Below are 25,490 nucleotides of genomic sequence, written 5' to 3'. Positions count from 1 at the left end.
GTTTACCCAATGCAATACCTTATTTGATTTCTTGTCTGCCGCTTCGATGGGCATTCATTGTGGATACAGGTAAAATGAAATCCTTAACAATTTCAGTATCTCCTCCATTTATTATGACATTGCTTATCGGTCCAGTTGTGAGTTTGGTTTTTTTTTTGAAGTGTAACCCATACTAAAGGCTCTGGTCTTTGATCATCATCAGTAAGTGCTTCAAGTTGTCTTTGCTTTCAGCAAGCAAGGTTGTGTTATTTGCACAACACAGGTTGTTAATGAATCTTCCTCCAATTCTGATGCCCCATTCTTCTTCGTATAGTCCAGCTTCTTGGATTATTTGCTCAGCATACAGATTGCATAAGTATGGTGAAAGGATATAACCCTGATGCACACCTTTTCTGATTTTAAACCACACAGTATCCCTTGTTCTGTTCAAACAACTGCCTCTTGATCTGTGTACAGGTTCCTCATGAGCACAATTAAGTGTTCTGGAATTCTCATTCTTCCCAATTTTATTCATTATTTGTTATGATCCACACAGTCAAATGTTTTTACACAGTCAATAAAACTCAGCTAAATATCTTTCTGGTATTCCCTCCTTTTAGCTAGAATCCATCTGACATCAGCAATGATATCCCTTGTTCCACATCCTCTTCGAATCCAGCTTGAATTTCTGGCAGTTCCCTGTCGATGTACTGCTGCAACTTTCAAATGATCTTCAGCAAAACTTTACTTGCGTGTATAATAGTCACTGTTTATGTTGTTGAAAAAAGGTATTTGCAATTAAGAAGTCATTTGTCTTGCAAAATTCTATCACACGCTCTCACTGTTGTTTCTATCACCAAGACCATATTTTCCAACTACCGATCCTTCCTCGTTTCCAACTTTCATATTCCAATTGCCAGTAATTATCAATGCATCTTGATTGCATGTTTGATCAATTTCAGACTTCAGAAGTTGGTAAAAATCTTCAATTTCTTCATCTTTGGCCTTAGTGGTTGGTGCATAAATTTGAGTAATAATCCTACTAACTGGTCTTCCTTGTAGGTGTATGGATATTATTCTATCACTGACAGCGTTGTACTTCAGGATAAATCTTGAAATGTTCTTTTTGACAATGAATCCGCTGTCATTCTACTTCAATTTGTCATTCTCGGCATAGTAGACCATATGATTGTCTGATTCAAAATGGCCAATAACAGTCCATTTCAGCTCACTAATGCCTTTTTTTTTTTTTTTTTTAATGCCTAGGATATGCATCTATGTGATATCCTAGGCATCTAGAAGGGTATCTGTGGTAAATGAGAAGGGAAGCTGATTAGAAACAAGTAAAAAATTCATTAAGACATACAGACAGCATGACTTATATTGGAAATGGCAATTTCTCAAACAGTTCACTCAGGCTGTAAATTAACTAAGCTAAGGTCAAAACCAAAAAAACCCATTGCTGTTGAGTCGATTCAGACTCAGCAATCCTACAGAACAGAGCAGAACTGCCCCATAGGGTTTCTAAGGAGGGGCTGTGGGATTCAAACTGCTGACCTTTTGGTTAGCACCCAAGCTCTTAACCACTAGGCAATCAGGGCTCCAAGCTAAGGAGAGGGTCAGGGCTTTTTCTACTTTGTATCCCTGCGATACAGCTGTTTATTGATTTACTTTTGTGTGGCCTTTTTAATCATGGTCTTGTAACTCCCACTCAGGTGACTGGGTGAAACTGTGTGACAGGGTAACCCAAGGGGATTAGTCAGTTTTGCCTTAAAAGAGAACCAATTCCAGAGCAGAGGAGAAGAGCTCACCATCACCAAGGAAGGAGAGACCAAGAGGAGAGACCCAGTGGCAGAGACCCGGCAGGAGGAGATGGCGCAGTGGGCTTCCCAGCCCATGGACAGAGAAAGCTGAGTGCCTTCTGGCAAAGACTGAGGGCAAGGGAGAGGCGTGCCTGCAAGCACAGCTGGTGAGAGGTTATCCATATGGAAAAACTGTATCCTGAGCATTCTTGAGCCTGAATTGTAACTGTTACTTCCCTAACAAATCCCATAATTGCAAATATAGGCTGTGAATTCTGTGTGGCCACTGCAATAAATTATGTAACCCCGAAGAGAAGTAGAGAGTGCTATGGGAGGGAAGGTTGGTGTCAGAGTTGGTAAAGATGGCCGAGAGAGGAGGCATGTCTGACCTCTACCTCATAGGAATCAGCCTTAGGCTGTTGATCTTGATTCTCCTTTCCCCTTGTGAAGTCACAGGAGGTCAGACACTGCTCCCAAGCCGTTTTTATAATCCTCCATGCTAAGCAGAGCACCTAAAACACAACAGGCCCTCAATACACGCTTGATGAATAAATGAGCAAGCCTACATATGAAAGAACAAGAAAAAAGTAACTCATCAAAAGGTCTATTCATTCTTTTCAATGAGTTATAAACTGATAATTCCCCATGTATGTATGTGTGTGTATGTATCCATATGTATCAAAATTATCAAATATCTGCAGGAAAATTTATCAACTATGATGAATATTTCCATTCATTATCTTAAAAGAAATTCTTAGTTTTAGTAGAGACTTTCGCTATAATTACAAATACATTTTCTGAGTCTCCACAGTAAATGTCAAAAATTGTAAATTCCTATGTGCTTACAAATATAAAACACACTTTTTAGCAGAAGCTACCTTTGAACTGAAGAACAAAATGATTTTGCAATTGTTCCTTCTGGATCTGACCTCTTGCCCTAGTTTCCCTTCTAGCTTTAAAATAGCTACACGTAAGATACTAACAGTGTATTCTTCCTTCAAAATGGCTAATATTGAAACAAAACATACTTTTTCGTACGAAATGTACCTGCTATAAATATTTCCAAGCTATAATAAAAACATTAAGAACAGGTTGATTTAAAACACTGTAACCGCTTTACAACACTGGCATTAGAGAAAAAAATGAGCCTCAATATTAAGAACTAAGTGGTATACATCAGGATTTTCCCAAATTTATAATTCTGAAAAACATGATTTCACCCAAATTTACATTTTAACAACTACTACTCCAGATTATAATATATCCAGGCTGGCAGCTGGAGTACAATATTAGCTAATGAGGATAAGCTCCTATTTACTGAATATTTACTATGTGCCAGACACCATGTGAAGTGCTTTATATGCATTAACCCCTTTAATACTCAAAACAACCAGGTAGGCAACTATATGTCTACAGTAACAGGCAAAAGTCATATAGTTGGCAAGATGCAGACCCAGAATCAAGCCCAGGTCTGCCTGATACCAAAAGGCTAGACATGATATTATAAGTAATGGTAAATTGCATGTTCCGTTGCTTTTCAAAAAGCGTTTTACAAAAAGTAAAACCTAAACCTTAAACTAAAGTTTCCTGGTTTTTCCTAATATGGTCACAGAAATTCAAAGGCTTAAGATAACCTTAGTTACGTTTAAAGAACCAGTTGTAACAGTTCATGGAAAAAAAGCAGTGTATCTGGAAAGAATAGGTACGAAGACCTTATACAACTGGAAAAAAAATTTTTTGAGCTAAATATCAATGGGAAAAAAAAAGAACACAGAAACACAAACTCTTTGAGGCTCACACTGCTGCCTTTTATATCTTTAAGACCAATTAAAAATTCTAGTTAATAATTCATTCCAGAAATGGAAAATACGTAAAAACTTAGCATTAGTTTTGCTAAAATAGTCAAGTAAGATACAGGACAACGTTTATTTGGAATACTACTTACAAAAAGGTTTATTTAACTACCTATACTAAAAAATTTGTTTACCGCTTACTGAGTGTCAGGCGTTGTGCTGAGCACTTTACATACGTTATCCGATTTAACTTTTAATTAATTCATTTGCTCAGGAAAAAAAGACATAATTTAGCATTGAAAAAACTATAGACAACATATCCATATATACATGTATTGCTGTTAGTTGCTGTCAAGTAAATTCAGACCGGGGTGACCCACATGTGCAGAATAGAACTGCTCCATGGGGTTTGCAAGGCTGTGACCTTTTGGAAGCGGACTGCCAGGACTTTCTTTCAAGATACCTCTGAGTGGGTTCAAACCGCTAATTTTTTGGCTAGTAGTGGGGCACTTAACTGTTTGTGCCACCCAGTAATCTGTATGTGTGTATGTGAATATGCATGCATGTGGTGAGGGCGGTGTTGGTGCTGTTGTTAGTTGCCATTGAGTCAATTTCAAAGACACAACCACTCTTCACTTAACATGTCCTGTTGTCTTTGCTAATATTTACCAAGAGCCTATTGTGTACCATCACTGGCCTAGGCACTGAGATTAAACAAAAAAAATGAGTAAGACCAAAATCATTGCCCCCCAAAAGTTCATACACTTGCAGAGGAGATAAGCAAGTAAATAAACCCTTATAAAATAATATAGGAAGAAGTGTTAGTCTTTTCCTCAAACATCGTAGCAGAGAAAATAAGACAGCAGAATCACCTAGTGCTAGAGTAATAGCGGCAGAAATCACAGGAGATCCATATTAAGAGCTTGGATAAAGCACTGACATTAGGAATAAAATAAGAGGGCAGATTCTACAAAGCTTTAAGAGGCAGAAGCAGCAAAAACAGATAACTGATTTGGGAGTGGAAGGGAACCAAGGAATGAAGTGAGGGAACAGAAGGAATCTAGCGTGACCTAGGACTGAGACAGTTATAAAAAAGAGCTTGGCTACATACATGCTGAGTTTGAAATGCTGTAAAACACTCAAGTGGAAGTCTATTATAGAAAACTAGATCTAGCACCCAGGAGAGATATCCAGACTGCAGATATATTTGGAGTCAAGAGCACATAGGTAGTAACTAGGACAGTGGGAAAAGATGAGAATATTGGCTTAAGAGTATAAAACGAGAAGAAGGTCAAGCAGAGCCACAGGGTACACCATCCATTAAGAAGCAGGAAAAGAATAATGCATAGGCCACTAAGGTATAACAAACCCTCCATATCAACCCCACACCTCAAAAAATAAAATAAAAACTTTTCACTTAACATATTGTGAAACCCGTCTATGCTCAGGCTCGACCATCCATGTAGCAAATATTTATTGTATATCTCCTAAGTCATAAGGTGTTGTGCTACCTGCTGAGGGCAGCCAAGGACGAAAATGATACAGTTCTTACTTAAAATAATCTAGCTAAGAACCCACCATCCATCCGTCAGTTTGTCGTACTGTAATTGTTTACATGTTGTTATGATGCTGAAAGCTATGCCACCAGTATTTCAAATTCCAGCAAGGTCACCCATGGTGGACAGCTTTCAGCAGAGCTTCCAGACTAAGAGAAGCTAGAAATAAAGATCAGGCAATCTACTTCCAAAAATAAGCCAGTGAAAACCCCACAGATCATGCAATGGTTAAGGCTGTATGTCAACTTGGCTCAGCCATGATTCTCAAGTTTATATGTGATCACCCCCATGATGGGATCTGCTGTGAGTAGCCAATCAGTTGAAAGGGAGTTCCTCGGGCATGTAGCCTGCATCCAAATATAAGTAAACATTCTGGCTTTTGACCTCTCTGGATCCTACAGCTGCCTCCTGTTTGTCTAACCTTTGGTTCTTGGGACTTGGGCTAGCAGCTTACCTGCCGATCTTGGGATTTATCAATCTTCACAGCCTGTGAGCAAGAGTCCTGCTCTCCAGCCTACTGATCATGGGTTTGCCAACCCCTCCTGCTACGGGAATCAGGAGAAGCCTTGTAGTCTTGCCTGCCAATCCTGGAATTCATCAATCTTCTCAACCTGTAAGCAAGAGCCCTGCTCTCCGACCTGCCGATCTTGGATTCACCAGCCCCTACGGCTGTGTGAATCAGGAGAAGCCTCTCTCCTGATCCAAAGACTTGGGACATTCCAGCCTCTACAATCATGTGAGCTGTTTCCTTGATATAAGTCTCTTTCTCTCTCCCTCTCTCATATTTATAGGCTTTACTGGTTTTGCTTCTCTAGAAAACCCAGCCTAAGACAGATCACAACAGACTACTGTCCAATATAGTCCTGGAAAATTAGTCCCCTAAATTGGATGGGGAGCAATGGACTCAAGCATGTCTCAGCTATCATGAAGATGGAGTAAAAAAACCAACCCACTGCCGTCGAGTTGATTCCGACTCATAGCGACCCTATAGGACAGAGTAGAACTGCCCCGTAGAGTTTCCAAGGAGCACCTGATGAATTCGAACTGCCGACCTTCTGGTTAGCAGCTGTAGCACTTAACCACTACGCCACCAGGGTTTCCGAAGACCGAGTAGGACCAGGCAAAACTTTGTTCTGTTCTATATGGGGTCACCATGAGTCAGGCCTGACTCAATAGTAACTAACAACAACGAGGACAGAAGCAGAATAGCAAGTAGGTTAAAAGTACAGGATCTACGCTGGAATCCATATCTCAACTCTGCCATTTACTTCCTACATGATCTTGGGCAAATGACTTAACCTACCTCTATGTGCTTCTTCTTCCTCATCTACAATAGGGATTCCTACATATTTGCTATGAAGATAAGAACCATGAGCCCAAGAATCATGTCATAAGGAGTAAATGACTTAATACATACAAAGCACTTGTAACAGTCCTGACATTTAATAAAGCTCAATAAATGTTTATAACCACAAAAATTACCAGAAATGCTGCATAGATGCAGTAAGAATACAAATAAACAGTATTACTGGATTTCACAAGCGGCAAACAGACCTCCACTTGGGGAAATTCAGAGATCACTTCACTGAGTTACCCCTCAGGGCACAGCTAGCTCAGACTGTACCTTTTTACGAATTAGAAAGCAGCCCACACGTGCACATCAACAGGAGTACACTCTGGATTTCCGTCATCACTCACCCCCTTGGCCAGCACATTTAAGCAGGATATAACCAGCACAATCATACATGGTGGCCTGGAAGGTAGGATATATAAAGCTGAAGAAAGATGCCAGCAGAAATGCATTAAGAAAGACTGTAAACTATCAAAAACCAAGTATATTCAGCCCAGACTGGCTCAGCAGGTTGGCCAGAGCACAGAAGCCACTTAGAAGCATAGCCGAAGATAAACTCAGAAAGGTAGATGAGGGACAGATCACACAGGATCATGAAAATCAATAAAGGCACTCACCTATGACTCTGAGCAGGGGAACAATGTGATTCCAATAGTGCTTTAGAAAGAGTAATCTGGCATTATGTGCTGGATGGATTTGAGCATAAATAGTTAAAAGATCACTGCAATAGTTTGCTAGTCTGAGTTTCTCAAAGGCTATGTGTCTCATTCTGTATCCTCCAAACTAACGTAGTGCTTGGGACAGAGTAGGCACTTAATAATCGTTTCGACTGAATGAATGAGCCAAAGGAAAAAGTAATTTGAGCCTTAATTAGAGTGGCAATAATGGAAATAGAAAGATATATATTGGAAAAATATCACAGAGATAGAAACAAGGGTTATTTGCTAGCTGATACAAAGTTGCAAGGACATGACAGAATCAATAAAGACTGTAAAACTGTGATAAATACTACGCGCTCTGCATTACAGGCTTCTGTGAGAATCAAACATAATTATGTACATGAAAATGTTCTTAAAAAAAAAATTGCCTTTCTCTGAAATAAAAGCTAGTCATCTTAGATAGAATTTACTGTGTTTAACCTTGGATATATCTCATCATTTTAAACCATTTGTTTTCCTTTTGTCTTCATTAGATTGTAAAAGCTTTAAGAGTATGCAGTGTCCCTAATCTGTTATGAAGCATAATAAAAGTTTATTAAATATTTCTTTAACACTTTTTCACACCCAGAAAAACCGTTATTGAACCAATTTCAGCTATACACCACCAAAAATACACATACACACATACAATACTGTACCCTGTGAGATCTCAGGATCCTTTTTTATTTTTATTTTTTAAATAATATCTCCAGGGTTCCTGGCAATGAGTAAGTGCTCAATAAATGTTTGTTGAACTGAAATGAATTGATTTAGGAGCCTCACAGAGCTAATCAACTGCTTCTGATGGCCTTTATATTTCCCTCCCCAATCTCACTATTCTTCCCCATTGTGCATTAAATTTATACTGTAGACAAATGAGATGCATAATAGGAGTGCTTAAGAAGAAAAAGAAAATATAAAAAAAAAGAATCAAGGAATACGACTGTCAGTACGCATGATCAGTGGTGGGATACTGGTAAATGTTTAACAATTGGCTTTGGATGGGGTGAAGAGGAAGATATGCAGTGTTTGCCAAGTTCTACAGTTTAAATATCCCCATGGCCTATTTTAAGCTAAGAACATGATGTCAACTCATCCACAAAATTCCTGAAAACTTAACAATTGGCTCTCACAAGCCAGCTCAGCATACCACTGGATATAATATTTAGACGTATGGCACTCATAATCGCAAATCCTGCTCTGCAATACAACCCCTCTATGTCCCCAAAGAAAATTATAAAAAAGCAAGGAAAATCCATACCCTATTTCTATAAGGCCTTTACCTCAATTCTCAAAATAATCTTCTTTTGACCTGGACATATGGTCCAGCCCTGAAATTCCTTTTGCCTAGGCAAAAAATCCAAACTTTTATGATCGTGCACCCATTATCAGAAAAAAGAATTTTGAGCGTACCTTCTTAATATACATTAACATATTTATTATTTTATAAATTATATTGGAGCTACTATATTAATATGATACAAATTAAAAAGTATATACAAAAAACATAAATTTAAAAGGATTAGATGAAAATTAATACAAATAGAAAAGTAAAATTTTCTTCCCATACCCCAAAGGACTGTCTTACATACCCCCTGAAGTTTACACAGGGGAGATCGCTAAAGTCAACATTTAAAGTAAAACTAATAGTTTCATACCTCTTTCCTAGGACTACAATCTAATCTTATCAGATTTTCCAACTCCAATGCTGAGACAAAGGCATGTATCAACCTGCAGAAAAGAGCCCAAGGACTTGAACAAAACTGGTCTAAGTAAAAGCAGGTCAGAAATTCCTCTTAAAATAACAACTTCATGGAATAATTAAGACTTCATAATAATGAATCACTAGAGAAATGCAAAGAATCTGTCTTATCTGGAGCTTTGAACCCCTTAAAACAATACATCCTATCACCAAGTCTCAATAAATGTCCATGTCCATCTGTATCAGCTCAGGTAGATGAAGGGCTTGCAGGAACCCTGAGCTCCCTCAAAAACCAAATGCATTCTCAAAATAAGTGCGATATTAATATGATGGTTAAGGTTGTGTGTCAACTTGGCTGGGCCAAGATTATCGGTAGTTTGGCAGTTATGATATAGCCGTAATCACCTCCATGATGATATCTGATATAATGAAATCACCTCCATGATGAGATCTGCTATGAGCAGCCAATCAGTTGAAAGGGAATTTCCTTAGGGTATAGCTTGCATCTAATATATGTGGACTTTCTGGCAAAGCTAGAGCGTTTTACTCACTCTGGATCCTGCATCTGGCTCCTGGTCATATGATCTCCAGTACCTGTGGCCTCCCAGCTCACCTATCGATCTTGGGTTCATCAGACCCTGTAGCTACATGAGTCATGAGAAGCCTCCAGCCTGACCCACAGACTTGGGACTTTCCAGCCTCTACAGCCATGTGAGCCATTTCCTTTATATAAATCTCTATTATATATCTATCTATGTATATATATATTTCATTGCTTTTGCTACCCTAGAGAACCCAGCCTAAGATATTAAAATATTAAGTTGGGAAATACTGAGTACAAGACTATGCCAAAAACATATAAAACACAGGAAACAGATGTAGCTCTTCTTTCCTACATGCAGGCAGTCCTCTCGCAGACTACCTTTCAAAATTATTTAAGTTAAACATGCTGCTCTCTAATCAAAAATACTATTAAGTATACAAGCTATATAAAATCAGTCTTTCTTAAGTATATATAAATTAATTAAAGAAGACAAAACAGTCAATCATCTAATACTGCAGTATGTTGTATTAGACTCATCACAGTGTGTGGCTCAAATTTCTTGCCTTTCTTCATAATTTCTGTACTAAATTTGTTACAGGTATCAAAAAGTGAAAAAAAACAATCTTCACCAGGATCACAGAATACTGAAGACCTTCTTAAAGGAGACTTTCACCAGCATGTTTAAAAACAATTAGAGATACTAAATGCTTTCTGAACAAATGACCCAGAAATAGTCTTACTGCTTTTCCTTTCCTATAACCTCCAGAACTGTGAGGAAATAAATTTCTGTTCTTTAAAGCCTCTCACTTGTGGTATTTGTGTTACAGCAGCACAGTTTCTTATTCAGTAGATCTGCGATGGAGCTTGAACTTTGTATGTTTAACGAGTACCCAGGTATCTAGGGCTACTATAAGAGAAACACCACAAGTGGATGGCTTTAACAAAGAGAAATTTATTCTCTCACAGTCTAGGAGGCTAAAAGTCCAAATTCAGGGTGCCAGCTCCAAGTTAAGGCTTTCTCTCTCTGTTGGTTCTGGGGGAAGGTCCTTGTCCTCAATCATTCCCTGTTCTAGGAGCTTTTCCACACAGAAACCCAAAATTCAAAGGATGCGTTCTGCTCCTAGCAGTGCTTTCTTGGTGGTATGAGGTCCCCCTGTCTCTCTGCTCACTTCTCTCTTCAGTATCTCAAAAGACAGTGATTTAAAACATAACCTAATCTTGTAGATTGAGTCCTGCCTCATTAACATGACTACCTCTAATCCTGCCTCACTAACATCATAGAGGTAGGATTTATAACACATAAGAAAATTATATCAGATGACAAAATGGTGGACAATTGCACAATACTGGGAATCATGGCCTCATCACGATGACCAGGTAACGCTGATGTTGCTGGTCCAGGGGCCACATTACAGAACTACCATTCTAAGGAAACAGAGATCATTAAAAGACACATTTTTTTAATTCTAATTAGTATCCTCACAGAGATCCAAGAGAATGATACAACTATCTTTTTTAAAAGTAGAAAGGTAAAACACTTTTGAAAAGGAAGAAATAATTTTGGAAAATTAAAAATACTTCCAAATTAAAAAAAACTTTCAGAAGGGCTGAATAAGAACTAAAATCCAATACAACAGTCTGGAAAATAGCCTAAGACATCTTCTAAAACACAGAGAAAAGGACAATGAGATGCTGAATATAAGAGAAAAATTAACAAGCATACCCATTAAAAAAAAAAAAACGTAGCTGTCAAGTCGATTTCAACTCATAAGGGTCAATATCTATCTAATATGGTTTCTGGAAAGAGAATAAACACATGAGAATGTAATCAATGAATATGAGAAATTTTCCCTAAATTGAAAAACCCTCAAGCCTTGACATACCAGGGCCAATTTCCAAGGAGGTAAAGTTTTTTAAAAGCTAAACCTAGATGTATATTTGCAATGCTTCTAAACACAAAAGATATAAAGAAAACCTTAAAACTCAGGTTACTACAAAGGAATATGAATCAAACTAGCATCAGAAATTTCATTAGCATTCTAGAAGAAACTGGAAAATTGCTTTCAAAGTTCAGAGAAAAATTTTTGAACCTGGAATTCAATTATGAAGGTAAAATACATAATCTTCGGAAATTCAAAAACAAAGAAAATGTACTTCCTGTATCTATCAGTTTCCTATTGCTGCCATAAGAAATTATTACAGAAGTCCAAAATGGGTTTCGCTGGGCTAAAATCAAGGTGCCAGCAAGACTGCACTCCTTCTGGAGACTCTGGGAAAGAATCCACTTCCTTGCCTGTTCCAGCTTCTAGAGGCTGTCTCCATTCCTTGACCCTTTTTATCTTCAAAGCTACCAGAGGTAGACTGAGTCCTCATATTCAATCACTCTGAATCTGACGCCCCTGCCTCACTCTATCACTTATAAGAACCCTTGTTACCACACTGGGCCATAATCCAGAAAATTCTTTCCATATCAAACCCTTAACTTAACCACATCTGCAAAGTCTCTTTTGCCATGTAAAATAACACACAGGTTCCTGGAATTAGGGTGTGGACACCTTTTTTTTTTTTGGAGGTGGGGGAGGCTGTTATTCTGTTATTCAAGGATGTCCTCCAGAAAACAAAAAAATGGAATTCAAGAAAAAGGACAATATGGGATCCATGGAAGTCTGTTCCCCAAAGAGGAAGAGAGTTGAAAAGAAATCAAAACAGAAAAACTTGACTGTGATATTGGAATCTTCTCAATCTAGAAGTACAAGTTTAGAGAAACATGATTATTATATTTTCTTCTCTAAGAGTCCAATTAACACTACTCAGTTCTAAAGTGAATAATATTCACATAACCAAAATATTTTAAATGCTGTTTACTAGTTTCCAGTTTTAAGAAACAACATAGAGCCAAACATCAGAAAACTTGAATGTTTACATGTCTAGTTCCAGGTTCTGGCAGATTCTGGACTCCTTACATCGATACCGTACTTGCATAAATACCACACATTATTTTTCATATGTAGTTATCTACTGGGAACTGAAGTTACATAGTAACAGTAGAAAATAAGAAACACAGCCCCAACTAAACATATCAAATGATTGTAAAATGTGTTTTATAAAATAGGTATGAAGGAGAAATTAAAGTCAGTGTGAATTTTTTTAACTAGCTGATGATTTATGGAGTTACATATTACGTTCAATGTTTATTTTTATTTTAAACATTATGAAAGGATAAGAAAGGGGCACTCTCAACATTACAGGTAGAATATAAACTGAAGCAAACTTTTAGAAGTACACCTTCTGACCTAATAATTCCACTCCCAAGAATCTACACTACAAAAATATCATCACTTAGTATGTAAGAATACTATATAAGAATTCCTCTCTAGCATCATTTGGAATAAGAAAAAAAAAAAATAGGACTAAATATTTCATTAGAAGAGAAATTAGTTGATTATGGTCCACCATATTACAGAATGCAACAACCATTAAGAAGAAAGGGGTACCTCATGGAAATATGTGTGCAAACATATAAACATGCGTATTTTAAATTTTATGTGCAGAGAAGAGCTAGAAGGATATACATAAAACAGCAGCCTATGATTAACTCTTTAGAAGAAAAAGGGGAGTAGATGAGTCTTCGGTTTCATATTGCACATATATTCTGAATTTTGTTCAATAAGCATACACTACTTCTAGAATATATTTTACCTTAAACAAAATTTGAATTACTAGCACTTAAAAATTGAATGCAGAATAATCCTTCGTAAACCATAATTGGAGAAAACTGGTTTAGCACATGACCTCTATGCAAGAAAACCAAAGTGTTTTGTGGGATATCTAGTAAACAATATATGATCAAATTTAAATGCATCATCATTAAATATAAGCAGTATTAATGGCAGCATTTTGAGATCCTTAAAGATGTGCGACTTACTATAGCTGTATGACACAGGTACCGACAGACTAAATTAAAAACATCAATACGCTCTTTACATTGTCTATTAATATTCACCTACCGAATCGTTTGCTGCTAGTGCAAGTGCAAGATTCACTGTAAGAAATAAAAAATAATTAAATTTAGTAACTTTTCTTCTATTAAAATTCATTTTGCCTGTTAATATTTTCAATGTATTAACCAAAGCACAGAAATGTTTAATGTATGTCCCTTCCTTGTATACAAGGAAATGAAGAGAATGCAGAAAGTAAAAAGGATTAAAAAAGTTAATATTCTAACATAAGCACTAGATGCCTGCCTCAAAATCAGCATTATAAATAACTTATTTATAATTTGTTACAATTTTATTTAAATAATCCATTTAGTTAAAAAAAATTAATGGAATATATAGCTTCAATTATTTTCAAAAGCATGTTTTGCAGAAAAATTATCCACATCGGTCTTTTAACAAATAAAAATGGCTACAATCCTATTGCCCTTTCAAAATAAATGCTGATATTGCAGAAGTTTCAAGTGTTGAAATCACAAATACCCATGTACACGAAAGGCTGGACCACTGTTTACGGAGGGAAGAGAGTAAAGAGTAAGGGGGTGAAATGTGAATCCCAGAGACATTAAAAGGAGGAAAAAATCAGTCCCCAGGCTACTGTTCCCTTTCCATCTTTAGCCCAGCAATAGGGATATGCTACATCTGAGAAGAAAGAAAGGTCACAAATTAATACATTTCCAAGACTGATAAGCAAATAGACCCTCATGCTGTGGATCAGTTATTTACAGAAGAATATTATAAACGATGTCTGGGTTGTTTCTTTTATAGAAGTTACGAGCAAAAGCTTTCAAGGGATACCCAGTGCCGTCACCCAGTGCCATCAAGTTGATTCCGACTCATAGCAACCCTATAGGACAGAGCAGAACCGCCCCACAGAGTTTCCAAGGAGTGCCTGGTGGATTCAAACTGCTGACCCTTTGGTTAGCAGCCATATAGCACTTAACCACTACGCCACCAGGGTTTCCTTTCAAGGCATACCTAGTTCAAATCCCAGCTCTTCCACCTTCTATTGCATAACCTTGAGCACACTATTTAACTCCTAAATATGTTTCTCCTCCTCTATAAAATGGCAGTAATTTCTATTTAATATCTGTCGTGAGGATTAAATTAAATAATGTAAGTAAAGTACTGAGCCTATGGCATGGCACTTGATCAGTTTTTATGAACTATAAAATAATTCTGAATTTCAGGTATATGGTAGGTTAAACATAATCCAACTTCTAAACAAAAACTTTTAGAGTGTTTACATTTACTTAAGCACCTACTGTGTGGCACACTTCCTACACTTTCTCATATATTTTCTTATTTAATTGCTTTCACATTACATGGCAATAGATGCTCTTCCACCTAAAAACAGTATACAAACTGGTGAAATAGCATCCGTTTTAAATGAGTGCTAACCCACAGATTCAACCAATCGCTTCACACAAAACCCAAAGAATTTATTGCAAAAGTCATGAAAACACCTTTGATTTTTAAGCAGTCCAAGTGATCACAAAGAACCCAAAAGAACTCAGAGCACTGGAAGCAAATAAACGTACTTGGAATTTTCAAAAGATATGGAGAGGAAGATTCAAGAACCAAAGACTAAAGCCCTCTAAATTTTAAAAACACAGTATCAAACAGATAGACTGTAAGCCCTTAGAAAAGAAAGCAAAAATGTATAGGATACAACATGAATTTATTAACAACAAATCACTAACAATTTTCTATCTCTCGAATCATACATTAGCAGTCTCTCACAAAAACAGTATTTAGTATATCTTAATTTCCTCAAAACACTTGGCAAACTCTTACATAATTCCCTAGGTCAAAACTGGAAAAAGTGGAGCTAATAACTACGTAGTTGGATTTGTCGCTAGTTGAACAACTATAAAATGCTATACCCAGAAAGTACTGAACATGGCTACCATGTCAACTCACAAGAAGATGTCGAAAGACATTCACAGAATTCTCTACCTGTACCTGTTTATTTCAAAATGTCACTGACTTCTGGGAGGGAAAAAAACCAAAGTTTAGACGATCTTCTCAGGTTGGAACTATGCCAAAATTAAAACAAAATTTAATAATCATTAAGGCTTAAAAAAAAAAAATCAACTGTAAAGAGATACACTGGGTAAAACCTGACTTATCATTCATTCCTACTGAAATGATTAAAAATTCAATGTGAGACAACAAGTAGAAATGAGTGTTTTTTACAACTGGCAACTGCCAAAATTCCTGGATAATTCTTTGTAGCGTAAAAAAATTACCTGGCTCCAAATTAATAATACAAGCTACCCGTGGTAAGTAGCACTGGGGGAAGAAGTTCTCCTTTTACTTTATTATCCTGGAATAATTTTTTTAGAAATAAAAGGTGTCTTTTGAAAATGTCTTGGGAATATCTGATGATTAAGTCTTGGACCACAACCTTGTATGCATGTAAAAGCTAGACAATGAATAAGGAAGACCAAATAAGAATTGACACATTTGAATTATGGTGTTGGCATAGAACCTTGGACTGCCAGAAGAATGAACAAATCTGTCCTGGAAGAAGTACGGCCAGGATGCTCCTTAGAAGTGAGGGTGGTGAGACTTTGTCTCACTTACACTGGACATGTTATCAGAAGGGACCAGTCCCTTCTCCCTCCTCCATGGTATGGAGGGACTCTGCTAGTCATTGTGGCTCAACATGGCCATCTTAAAACAAAGGCAGTAGTGACCCCAGGTGAGAAACACAGGGAAGCAACTTCATGGCATTCCTATAAGAAACAGAAACTGTACAGACACATCTGGAGAGAAGCAACGTGAGCAGATCATGATCCAGGTCTAAGGAAAGAAAACACAGAAAGGAGAGTGAGAATTACAGGGATTTTGCCATTCACAGAGCAGGAAGTGAGCCAGGATCCAGAGCCAGTAATTTGAGGAAAAATCAGAAAAAAGAACAAAAAAAAGGAAGAAACTCTCAAGAGTTACATGGGACACTATCAAGAGGAATAATCTACACATGATCAGAATTCCAGACAGGAGGAGGCAATAAAAAGTGCAGAGAGAATTTCTGAAGATTTGCTGACAGAAAACTTCCCTAATATCATGAAAGGAAGAAGATATCCATCTAAGAAGCACAAGGAACGCCATACGGGATAGATTTCAGAAGAAAATCACCAAGACATATCATAATCAAAGGTTTCCAAAACCAAAGACAAAGAAACAATCTGAAAGCAACTCAGGAAAAACGAAAGATCACCTACAAAGGGGAACCAATAAGACTAAACTCTGATTTCTCGCCAAAAACCATACAGGCAAGAAGGCAATGGGACAACATATATAAAACCCTAAAAGAAAAAAATTGCCAACCAAAGAATTATGTATCCAGCAAAATTGTCTCTCAAATACAATGGCGAAATAAGGACATTTCCAGATAAACAGAAATTAAGGGAATCTGTAAAAACCAGACCAACCTTACAAGAAATATTCGAAAGAGTCTTCTGGGCAGAGAACCAACAACATAAGACAACAACGTGACACATGACAGCACTGTCCAGATACCAAACCAGACAAAGAACCCTCAAGAAAAATAAAGCTAAACTGAAATCAGGGAACCAGAGACATCAGTCTGTAAATGATGACAACTTCGAAACAAAAAAGAGGGAACAAATGGTGTAAATATAGAACTACCATATGGAAAGGAAGTCAAGGCGATATCAAGAAATAAAAGGCTGCTTTAAACTTAGGAAGATAAAGGCAAACTTCAGGGTAACCACAAAGAAAATTAACAAACCTACTCATCAAAATAAAGAAGAAGAAAATCATAAAATCATAAGTAAAGAGACAGAGAATGGCAAAATGGATTTAAAAAAAACACAATCCATCAATAAGGTCTCAACAAAAGACACACTTTAGACACAAAGATATAAATAAACTAAAAATCAAAGAATGGGAAAAAATATGTCAAGCAAACAGTAGCCAAAAAAGAGCAAGAGGGCAATATTATTCTCAGATAAAATAGGCTTTAAGGCAAAATCCACAATAAAAGACAAGAAGGAACATTACATAATGATTAAAGGCTCAATCCACCAAGAGGACATTACCATAATACATACATACACACCCAACGAAAGGGCTCCAAAATAAATAAAACAAACTCTAATGCCAAAGAAAAGAGAAATAGACAGCTCCAAAAGAATAGTTGGAAACTTTAACACACCACTTTCAATGAAGGATAGAACAACTAAAAAGAAACTCAGTGAAGATACAGAAGTATTTTCTAAATTTCACAATCAACCAACTCGATCTCTTAGACACATACACAACACTTCACCCAACAGTAGCAGTGCGCACATTATTTTCCAACACACATAGATCATTCTCTAGAATAGACCACTTCTTAGGCCACAAAGCAAAATTCAATAAATATGAAAACATCGAAATAATACAAAGCATCTTCTCTGATCACAACACTATAAAATTAGAAATCGATAACAAGAAAAACAAGGAAAAATTTAAATGCATGGAAACTAAGAATAATACCTTGCTTAAAACCCACTGGGTAATAGATGAAATCAAAAAATTTCTAGAATCAAACGAGAATAAAAACACAACATACCAAAATTTTTAAGACACAGCAAAAGCAGTTCTCAGAGGTCAATTTATAACAATAAACATACACATCAAAAAAACAGAAAGGACCAAAATGGATATCTTAGCCCTACAACTTGAACAAACAGAAAAAGAGCAACAAAAGAAGGCTACAGCTATCGAAAGTAAGGAAATAATAAAATTAGACCAGAAAAAGAATCAACAAGACTAGAAGTTGGCTCTTTGAAAAGATAATAAAAATCAACAAACCACTGCCCAAATTGACAAAAAAAAAAAAAAAAGAAGATGCAAAGAACCCAAATAGGAAATGAGATGGGAGACATTACAAAAGAACCAACTGAAATAAAAAGGATCACAACAGAATACTACAAAAAAATGTGCTCCAACCTAGAGGAAAAAGATAAATTTCTAGGAACACACTACCTAACCAAACTAACACTAGCTGAAGTAGAAAATCTGAACAGATTCATAACAAAAGAAGAAATTGAAAAGGTCATAAAAAAACTCCCAACAAAAAAAAGCTCTGGTCCAGATGGCATCGCTGAAGAATTCTACCAAACATTCAGAGAAGAGCAACACTACTCAAACACTCCAGAACACAGAAAAGGAAGGAACAGTCCCGAATTCATTCTATGAACCTGGTATAACCCTGCTACCAAAGGCAAAGACACAACTATAAAAGAAAACTACAGACCAATATCTCTCATGAACATAGATGCGAAAATTCCAACAAAATTCTAGCCAATAGAATTCAGCAACATGTCAAAAACATAATACATCATAACCAAGTGGAATTCATCCCAGGTATGCAAGGACAGTTCAACATTAGAAAATCAACGTAAACAACCATATAAATAATACAAAGGAAAAGAATCACATGATCATCCAATTGATTCAGAAAAGGCATTTGATAAAGTCCACCACCCATTCTTGATAAAAATTCTCATCAAAATGGAATAGAAGGAAAATTCCTCAACATAATTAAAGCCATATATATAAAACCAATAGCCAATATTTTTCTCAACAGAAAGAGACTGAAAGCATTCCCCTTGCAAACAGGAATCAGACAAGGATGCCCTTTATCACCGCTCTTACTCAATATTGTACTGGAAGTCCTAGCTCGTGCAATAAGACAAGAAAGTGAAATAAAGGGCACCCAAATCGATAAGACAGAAGTAAAACTATCCCTATTCACAGACAATATGATCCTATACATAGAAAATCCCACAGATTCCACAAGAAAGCTACTGGAACTAATAAAAGGATTCCACAAGGTGCCAGGGTACAAGACCAACATACAAAAATCAGTCAGATGCCTCAACACTAACAAAGAGAACTCCGAAAAGAAAACCAGGAAAACACTACCATTTACAATAGTCCCCAAAAAGATAAAATACTTAGGAATAAATCTAATTAGGGATGTAGAAGACAAAGGAAACTACAAAATATGCAAGAAACCATAAGAGACCTTCATAAATGGAAAAACATACCATGCTCATGGATAGAAAGACTTAACATTGTGAAAATACCAATACTATCAAAAGTGATCTACAGATACAATGCAATACCGATCTAAATTCCAACAACATTCTTCAAAGAGATGGAAAAACTAATCACCAACTTTATATAGAAAGGAAAGAGCCCCCAGATAGGTAAAGCATTACTGGAAAAGAACAAAGTAGGAGGCCTCACACTTGCCAATCTTAGAACCTACTATACAGGCACTGTAGTCAGAACAGCCTGGTACTAAGCCAACTCTTCAGATAGGGATTAGACCGGACTAAGGGACAGAAAATTATACTGGTGAAAAGTGAGCTCCTTGGATCAAGTAGACACATGAGACTATGTGGGCAGCTCCTGTTTGGGGAAGAGATGACACGGCAGAGAGGGGCAGAAGATGGCCAAACGGACACGAAAATAGAAAGTGGAGGGAAAGAGTGTGCTGTCTCATTACAGGGAGAGCAACTAGGAGTATACAGCAAGGTGTATATAAGTTTTTGTATGGGAGACTGACTTGGTTTGTAAACTTTCACTTAAAGCACAATAAAATTTTTTTTTTTTTAATTTCCAAACTAGAAAATTAAAAAAAAAAAAAAAAGAGCCTGGTGCTGCTAAAAGGACAGACACATAGGCCAATGGAACAGAATTGAGAATCCAGAAGTAAATCCATTCACCTATGGGCACCTGATCGTCAACAAAGGGTCAAAGTCATTCAATGGGGAAGAGATAATCTCTTGAACAAATGGTGCTGGCAAAACTGGATATCCATCTGCAGAAAAATAAAACAGCATCCATACCTCACACCAGACACAAAAACAAACTCAGTATGAATCAAAGACCTAAATGTAAAAACTAAAACTATAAAGACCATGAAAGAAAACATAGGGACGTTAGGGGCCCTAATCTATGGCATAGAGTATCAAGCATAACTAAAAATATACAAACAACAGAAGATAAACTAGATAACAGGGACCTGCCAAAAATTAAACATTTATGCTCATCAAAAGACTTTACCAGGAGAGTAAAAAAAGGACCTACAGACTGGGAAAAAATCTTTGGCGATGACATATCTGATAAAGGTTTAAAAAAAAAAAATTTTTTTTTTTTAATCTAAAATATACAGAAACTTCCACAACTCAATGACAAAAAGACAAACAACCCAATCACAAAATGGGTAAAGGGCATGAACAGTCACTTCACCAAGGAGGACATTCAGGCAGCCAACAAATACACAAGAAGATGCTCCCAATCATTAGCCATTCAAAAAAAAAAAAAAAGACCCACTGCTGTCCAGTCAATACTATAGTACAGAGTAGAACTGCACCATAGGGTTTCCAAGGCTGTAAATCTTTACAGAAGCAGGCCTTTACATCTTTCTCCCAAATTCACCATTAAGAGAGATGCAAATCAAAACTATGATGAGATACCATTTCACCCGGCAAGAATGGCCCTAATCGAAAAAATAAAAAAGAATAAATGCTGGTGAGGTTGTGGGGAGATTGGAGCTCTCATATACTGCTGGTAGGAATGTAAAATGGAAACCACTATGGAAAATAATATGGTGCTTCCTTTAAAAAGCTGGAAATAGAAATACTGTATGATTCAGCAATCCTACTCCTAGGTATATATCCTAGAGAAATAAGAGCAGTGACACTAACAGACATAGTCGCACCCATGTTCACTGGAGTATTATTCACAATAGCAAAAAAATGGAAACAACCTAAGTGTTCATCAACAGATGAATAAACAAACTATGTACATACACACAATGGTACACTAAGCAACAATAAAGAACCATGGTGAATCCGAGAAACACCTCACAACGTGGACAAATGTGGAGGGCATTATGTTGAGTGAAATAAGTCAATCACAAAAGGACAAATACTGTATGAAACCACTATTAGAAAAAGTCAAGAAAAGATTTATGCACAGAAAGAAATAATCCTTGATGGTTACCAGGGAAGGGAGAGGGTGGAAGGAAAATCATTAACTAGACAGTACACATGTGTTAACTTTGGTGAAAGAAAAGGCAATACACAATACAGGGGAAGTTAGCACAACCTGACCAAAGAAGACATTGGAGGAACACACACACAAAAAAAGGCAACTGAAGAAAATACTACAACATATACCCTACAACAATAGTAAAAACAAACAATAATTTATAAGCAGATACATAGGTAGATACGTATGTAAAATAGCAGTAGCAGATAGTATAGGAGTATACCCACATACACATATGGGTTTGGCTCTGGATATTTTTGCATACATTTATTTGCATGTGCAGCATGCATATTCATATATATAACAGAGCACACAGTGGGCACAGTCATAGAAGCTTCCTAGACGTAAACAAACACCTTGAAGGGCTGAGTTGCAGGGGCTGAGGGCTAGGGATCATGGTCTTGGGGGCCATCTAGGTCAACTGGCATAACATAGTTCATAAAGAAAATGTACTACATCCTACGCTGGTGAGCAGCGTCTGGGTCTTAAAAGCTTGCAAGCAGCCATCTTCGATACAACTATTGATCTCATCCCATCCAAAGCAAAGGAAATGAAAACAAAACAAAGACACAAGGCCACATGAACCACAGCCTCCACTATAGCCTGTCTCCAGAATAACTAATAGATTTTTTTTTTACCCGACTACCACCACCAGCTACGGCTCTGACCAGGATCACAAAAGACAGTCCCAGGCAGAGCAGGAGAAAAATGTAGAACAAAATTCAAATTCACAAAAAAGACCAGACGTACTGGTGTGACAGAGACTGGAGGAAGTTCTAAGACTAGGGTCCCTAGACACTCTTCTAATTTAGAACTGAAGCCACTCTCGAAGTTCACCTTTCAACCAAATATTAAAACCAAAAACCACACTGCCTCGAGTCAATTCTGACTCACAGCAACGCTGAAGGACAGAGTAGACCTGCCCCATAGGGTTTACAAAGCTGTGATCTTTATGGAAGCAGACTGCCACATCTTGCTCCCAAGAGCCAAATATTAGACAGGTCTATAAAACAAACATTTAACATGCTGTTGAGTTATGTGTTCCTTAGAATAATCAAGTATATAAGACCAAATGGGCAACACCTGCCCAAAACCAAAGATGAGAAGGCAAGAAGGGGCAGGAAAACCAGACAAATAGATATGGGAAACCCAGGAGAGAAAAGGAGAGAGTGCTAATACATTGCAGGGATTGCAATCAATGTCACGAAACAATTTGTATATAAATTACTGAATGGGAAACTAGTTTGCTTTGTAAACTTTCACCTAAAGCACCACAAAATGTTCAAAAAAAAAAAAAAAAGCAATAAACAATAAAAAGGACCACCAAAAAAAACTCTGCTCACAGTATATTAATATATGGTATACATGATACAAAGATTAGATGATGTCTTAAATAACTGAAACAATGTTAAACCTTTTCAAGCATTTTCAAAAGTTAGATCTATGCTATTTGTAAATGGTGAAAATTACATTATGGTTAAATGAAAAAAGGTCACGATAACGTAAATAATCTCATTGCAACTATGTGGGTATATGTACATTGACCAACGTTGGAAAAGAAAATCAAAGAACAGAAATAATTGAATATTAAAGTTATTAGATTTTTTTTTAAGTAAAAATAATGATAACAGCAACCAATTACTGAACACTTACTATGTAGAAAACACTGGACTAAGCAGTTAGCTCATTCAATTTACACAACCACTTATGAAAGCGGTTATTATAATTCCCCCTTTACAGTCAAGTAAACTGAAGATCTGATCAGCAACCTGACCACCTTTTCCTCAGTTAAGGAGTCAAAGACCTGGTTATGTACCTAGTTTTGTCTAATTCCAAAATCTAAGCTCCTAGCCATTATACCAATTCCTGATGCTAAGAAACCAGCTATGAAAAAATTCCCAAATTACTAAACTTTCTTTTAAGTAACTATAATTTTAATACTGTGCACTTGGCAAATTAGCAGAAATTCTAAAGGAGGATCAGAATTAATATCCTATAGTACCTGCTGTAGTGGATTTTCCAACTCCGCCCTTTCCAGAAGCCACAACTATAACTTGGTTAACACCTTCTATAGGTTTCTGCTTTGGAAGTCCTCGGGACATGATTTGCGTTCTTCTTTGTTTTAGGGTCTCACTCTCAACGCCAGAGAGCTTAAAAAAAAAAAAAAAAAAAAGCGTCTTAAAACAGCCTTCTGAATTATCATGCTGTCAACGTAAAAACAAATCGGGTTTGCGATTAAGAGGACTTTCTTTTCTAATCTCATTGTCATCTCCACCAGTTCAGCCTTTAGTACTATTTACCTACTGCTACTGATGGCAAATGTAAAGACACATTAAGTGAAACTTATCTGCCAAGACACGCTGACATTAAAAATGTAAAGAAAATAAATTGCCTCTTTTATGTTGTTAAATTATCCACGTTTTCCTTCTCTTTGACTTATTTGCTAAATAATCCAAAATCAGAAAAGCAACTTGCAATATATACATCCATGTTCTAACCGTCAGTTTCTTGAACCTCGGCCTGGCCCTACTGGGGGTCTGCCTGGAAAGTGTGGGCGTGAAATGTGGTCTCACTGAGCCGCCAGGTGCGTAGTGCCCCAGGAGGGACTAAGGCGAGTCCTTCGCAGAAGGCGGCGCCAAGTAACCAGCGGCCCTGCAGCCCCAGCATCTCCATCCCGCCCACCTCTGCCTGCCTCGCAGCACCACCGACCTGGCGCCGAAACACCAAGACTCGGCTTCCACCAAGCGGGGCAGCAGCCCCGCCACAACCCCGGAGCAACACCCCACCAAAAAGCAGCAAACGCCGCCACGGCCCCATGGCGTGCAACACGTCCCCGAAGCCGGGCCCGGAAACCGTCGCGGCTAGCGCGAAATGATGACGTCACATGGCAACGCTCGGCTTCCCCTCCCTAGCTACCGGCCTTCCTCAGCCAAAGAATCCAATTTGCTGTGGTGGTTTCATTTGTAGCCAGACGCAAAAATTTTACAGCATTTTAGCAAATGTTCACGAAGCAGTTTTACATGCATCAACTCATTTGGTCCTTACAGAAGTCTTGAGGTAGATAAATAGGAAACTCTTACGGGTTTTATATTCTTCGAAAAACTGAGCCTTGGAAAATTTAAAGAGACCTGACCTGACTTAACGTAGGATATGGTGGAGCTTGAAAATGATTTCAGGTTTTCTCACAGCGTGGAATATGGTCATTTAAACATTGCCACTGTGAATTATTTCACCTTTTTTATTTTCAGTTTTTTCCTTAAGTGATCTAGTATTTATAGTAGTCTATTAAAAACCAAAGACACAAGGAAAATACTAGCCCAAAGAACTAAAGGACCAAATGAACCAGGGCCTCCACCAACCTGAAACCAAAAGAACCAGATGGTGCCCAGCTACCGCCAATGACTGTTCTGACAGGGACCACAACAGAGAGTCTCAGACAGAGCAGGAGAAAAATATAGAACAAAATTCAAATTCATGTAAAAAGACCAGACTTAATGGCCTAACAGAGACTGGAGGAACCCCTGAAACTATGGCTCCGGACGCACTGTTTACCCAGAACTGAAATCATTCCTGAAGCCCGCTCTTCAAACAAAGATTAGACAGAACTATAGAACAAAAAATAATACACACAAGGACTGTGCTTCTTAGTTCAATCAGGTATACAAAAACAAATGGGCAACTACTGTCCAAAAGCAGTATGAGAAGGCGGGAAGGGACAGGAACTGGTTGAATGGACACAGGGAACCCAGGGTGGAAAGGGGGAGTGTGCTGTCACATTGTAGGGATTGCAACCAATGTCACAAAAGAATATGTGTATAAATTTTTAAATGAGAAATTAATTTGAGCCTTAAACTTTCACCTGAAGCACAATTTTAAAAAAAATGTACCCATGGGAGGGGTGGGAAATGTTCTCTTTATGCCTTAGCCTAATTTGGGTGGGCTTCTGTATGCTTGTAACTATGGTGAAATATATTTTCTAATACTTATC

At 37.4% G+C, this 25,490-nt stretch overlaps 1 protein-coding gene across 3 annotated transcripts in view; it reads right to left on the bottom strand.

The window, feature by feature from the left end:
- Nucleotides 1–24,356, bottom strand: part of NUBPL (NUBP iron-sulfur cluster assembly factor, mitochondrial) — a 245,809-nt gene extending 221,453 nt beyond the window's left edge. Inside the window, exons 1-3 of one of the 3 annotated variants that reach the window (XM_003408450.4) lie at nucleotides 24,212–24,356; nucleotides 23,505–23,652; nucleotides 13,433–13,467 (exon numbers count right to left, since the gene is read on the bottom strand). In XM_003408450.4, coding sequence (XP_003408498.1) covers nucleotides 13,433–13,467; nucleotides 23,505–23,652; nucleotides 24,212–24,319 — 291 coding nt within the window. In that variant the 5' untranslated portion in view covers nucleotides 24,320–24,356. Of the gene's footprint in view, nucleotides 1–13,432; nucleotides 13,468–23,504; nucleotides 23,653–24,211 lie in introns of those variants that run through there. The other 2 variants (XM_023546096.2, XM_023546098.2) reach the window with 2 other exon arrangements.
- Between the last annotated feature and the right edge of the window lie 1,134 nt (nucleotides 24,357–25,490).

Source organism: Loxodonta africana, chromosome 10 (assembly GCF_030014295.1).
Source record: "Loxodonta africana isolate mLoxAfr1 chromosome 10, mLoxAfr1.hap2, whole genome shotgun sequence".
NCBI classification, from domain to species: domain Eukaryota; kingdom Metazoa; phylum Chordata; class Mammalia; order Proboscidea; family Elephantidae; genus Loxodonta; species Loxodonta africana.
The sequence above is the reverse complement of the archived record's forward strand: the minus strand, read 5'-3'. Positions and strand labels throughout refer to the sequence as shown.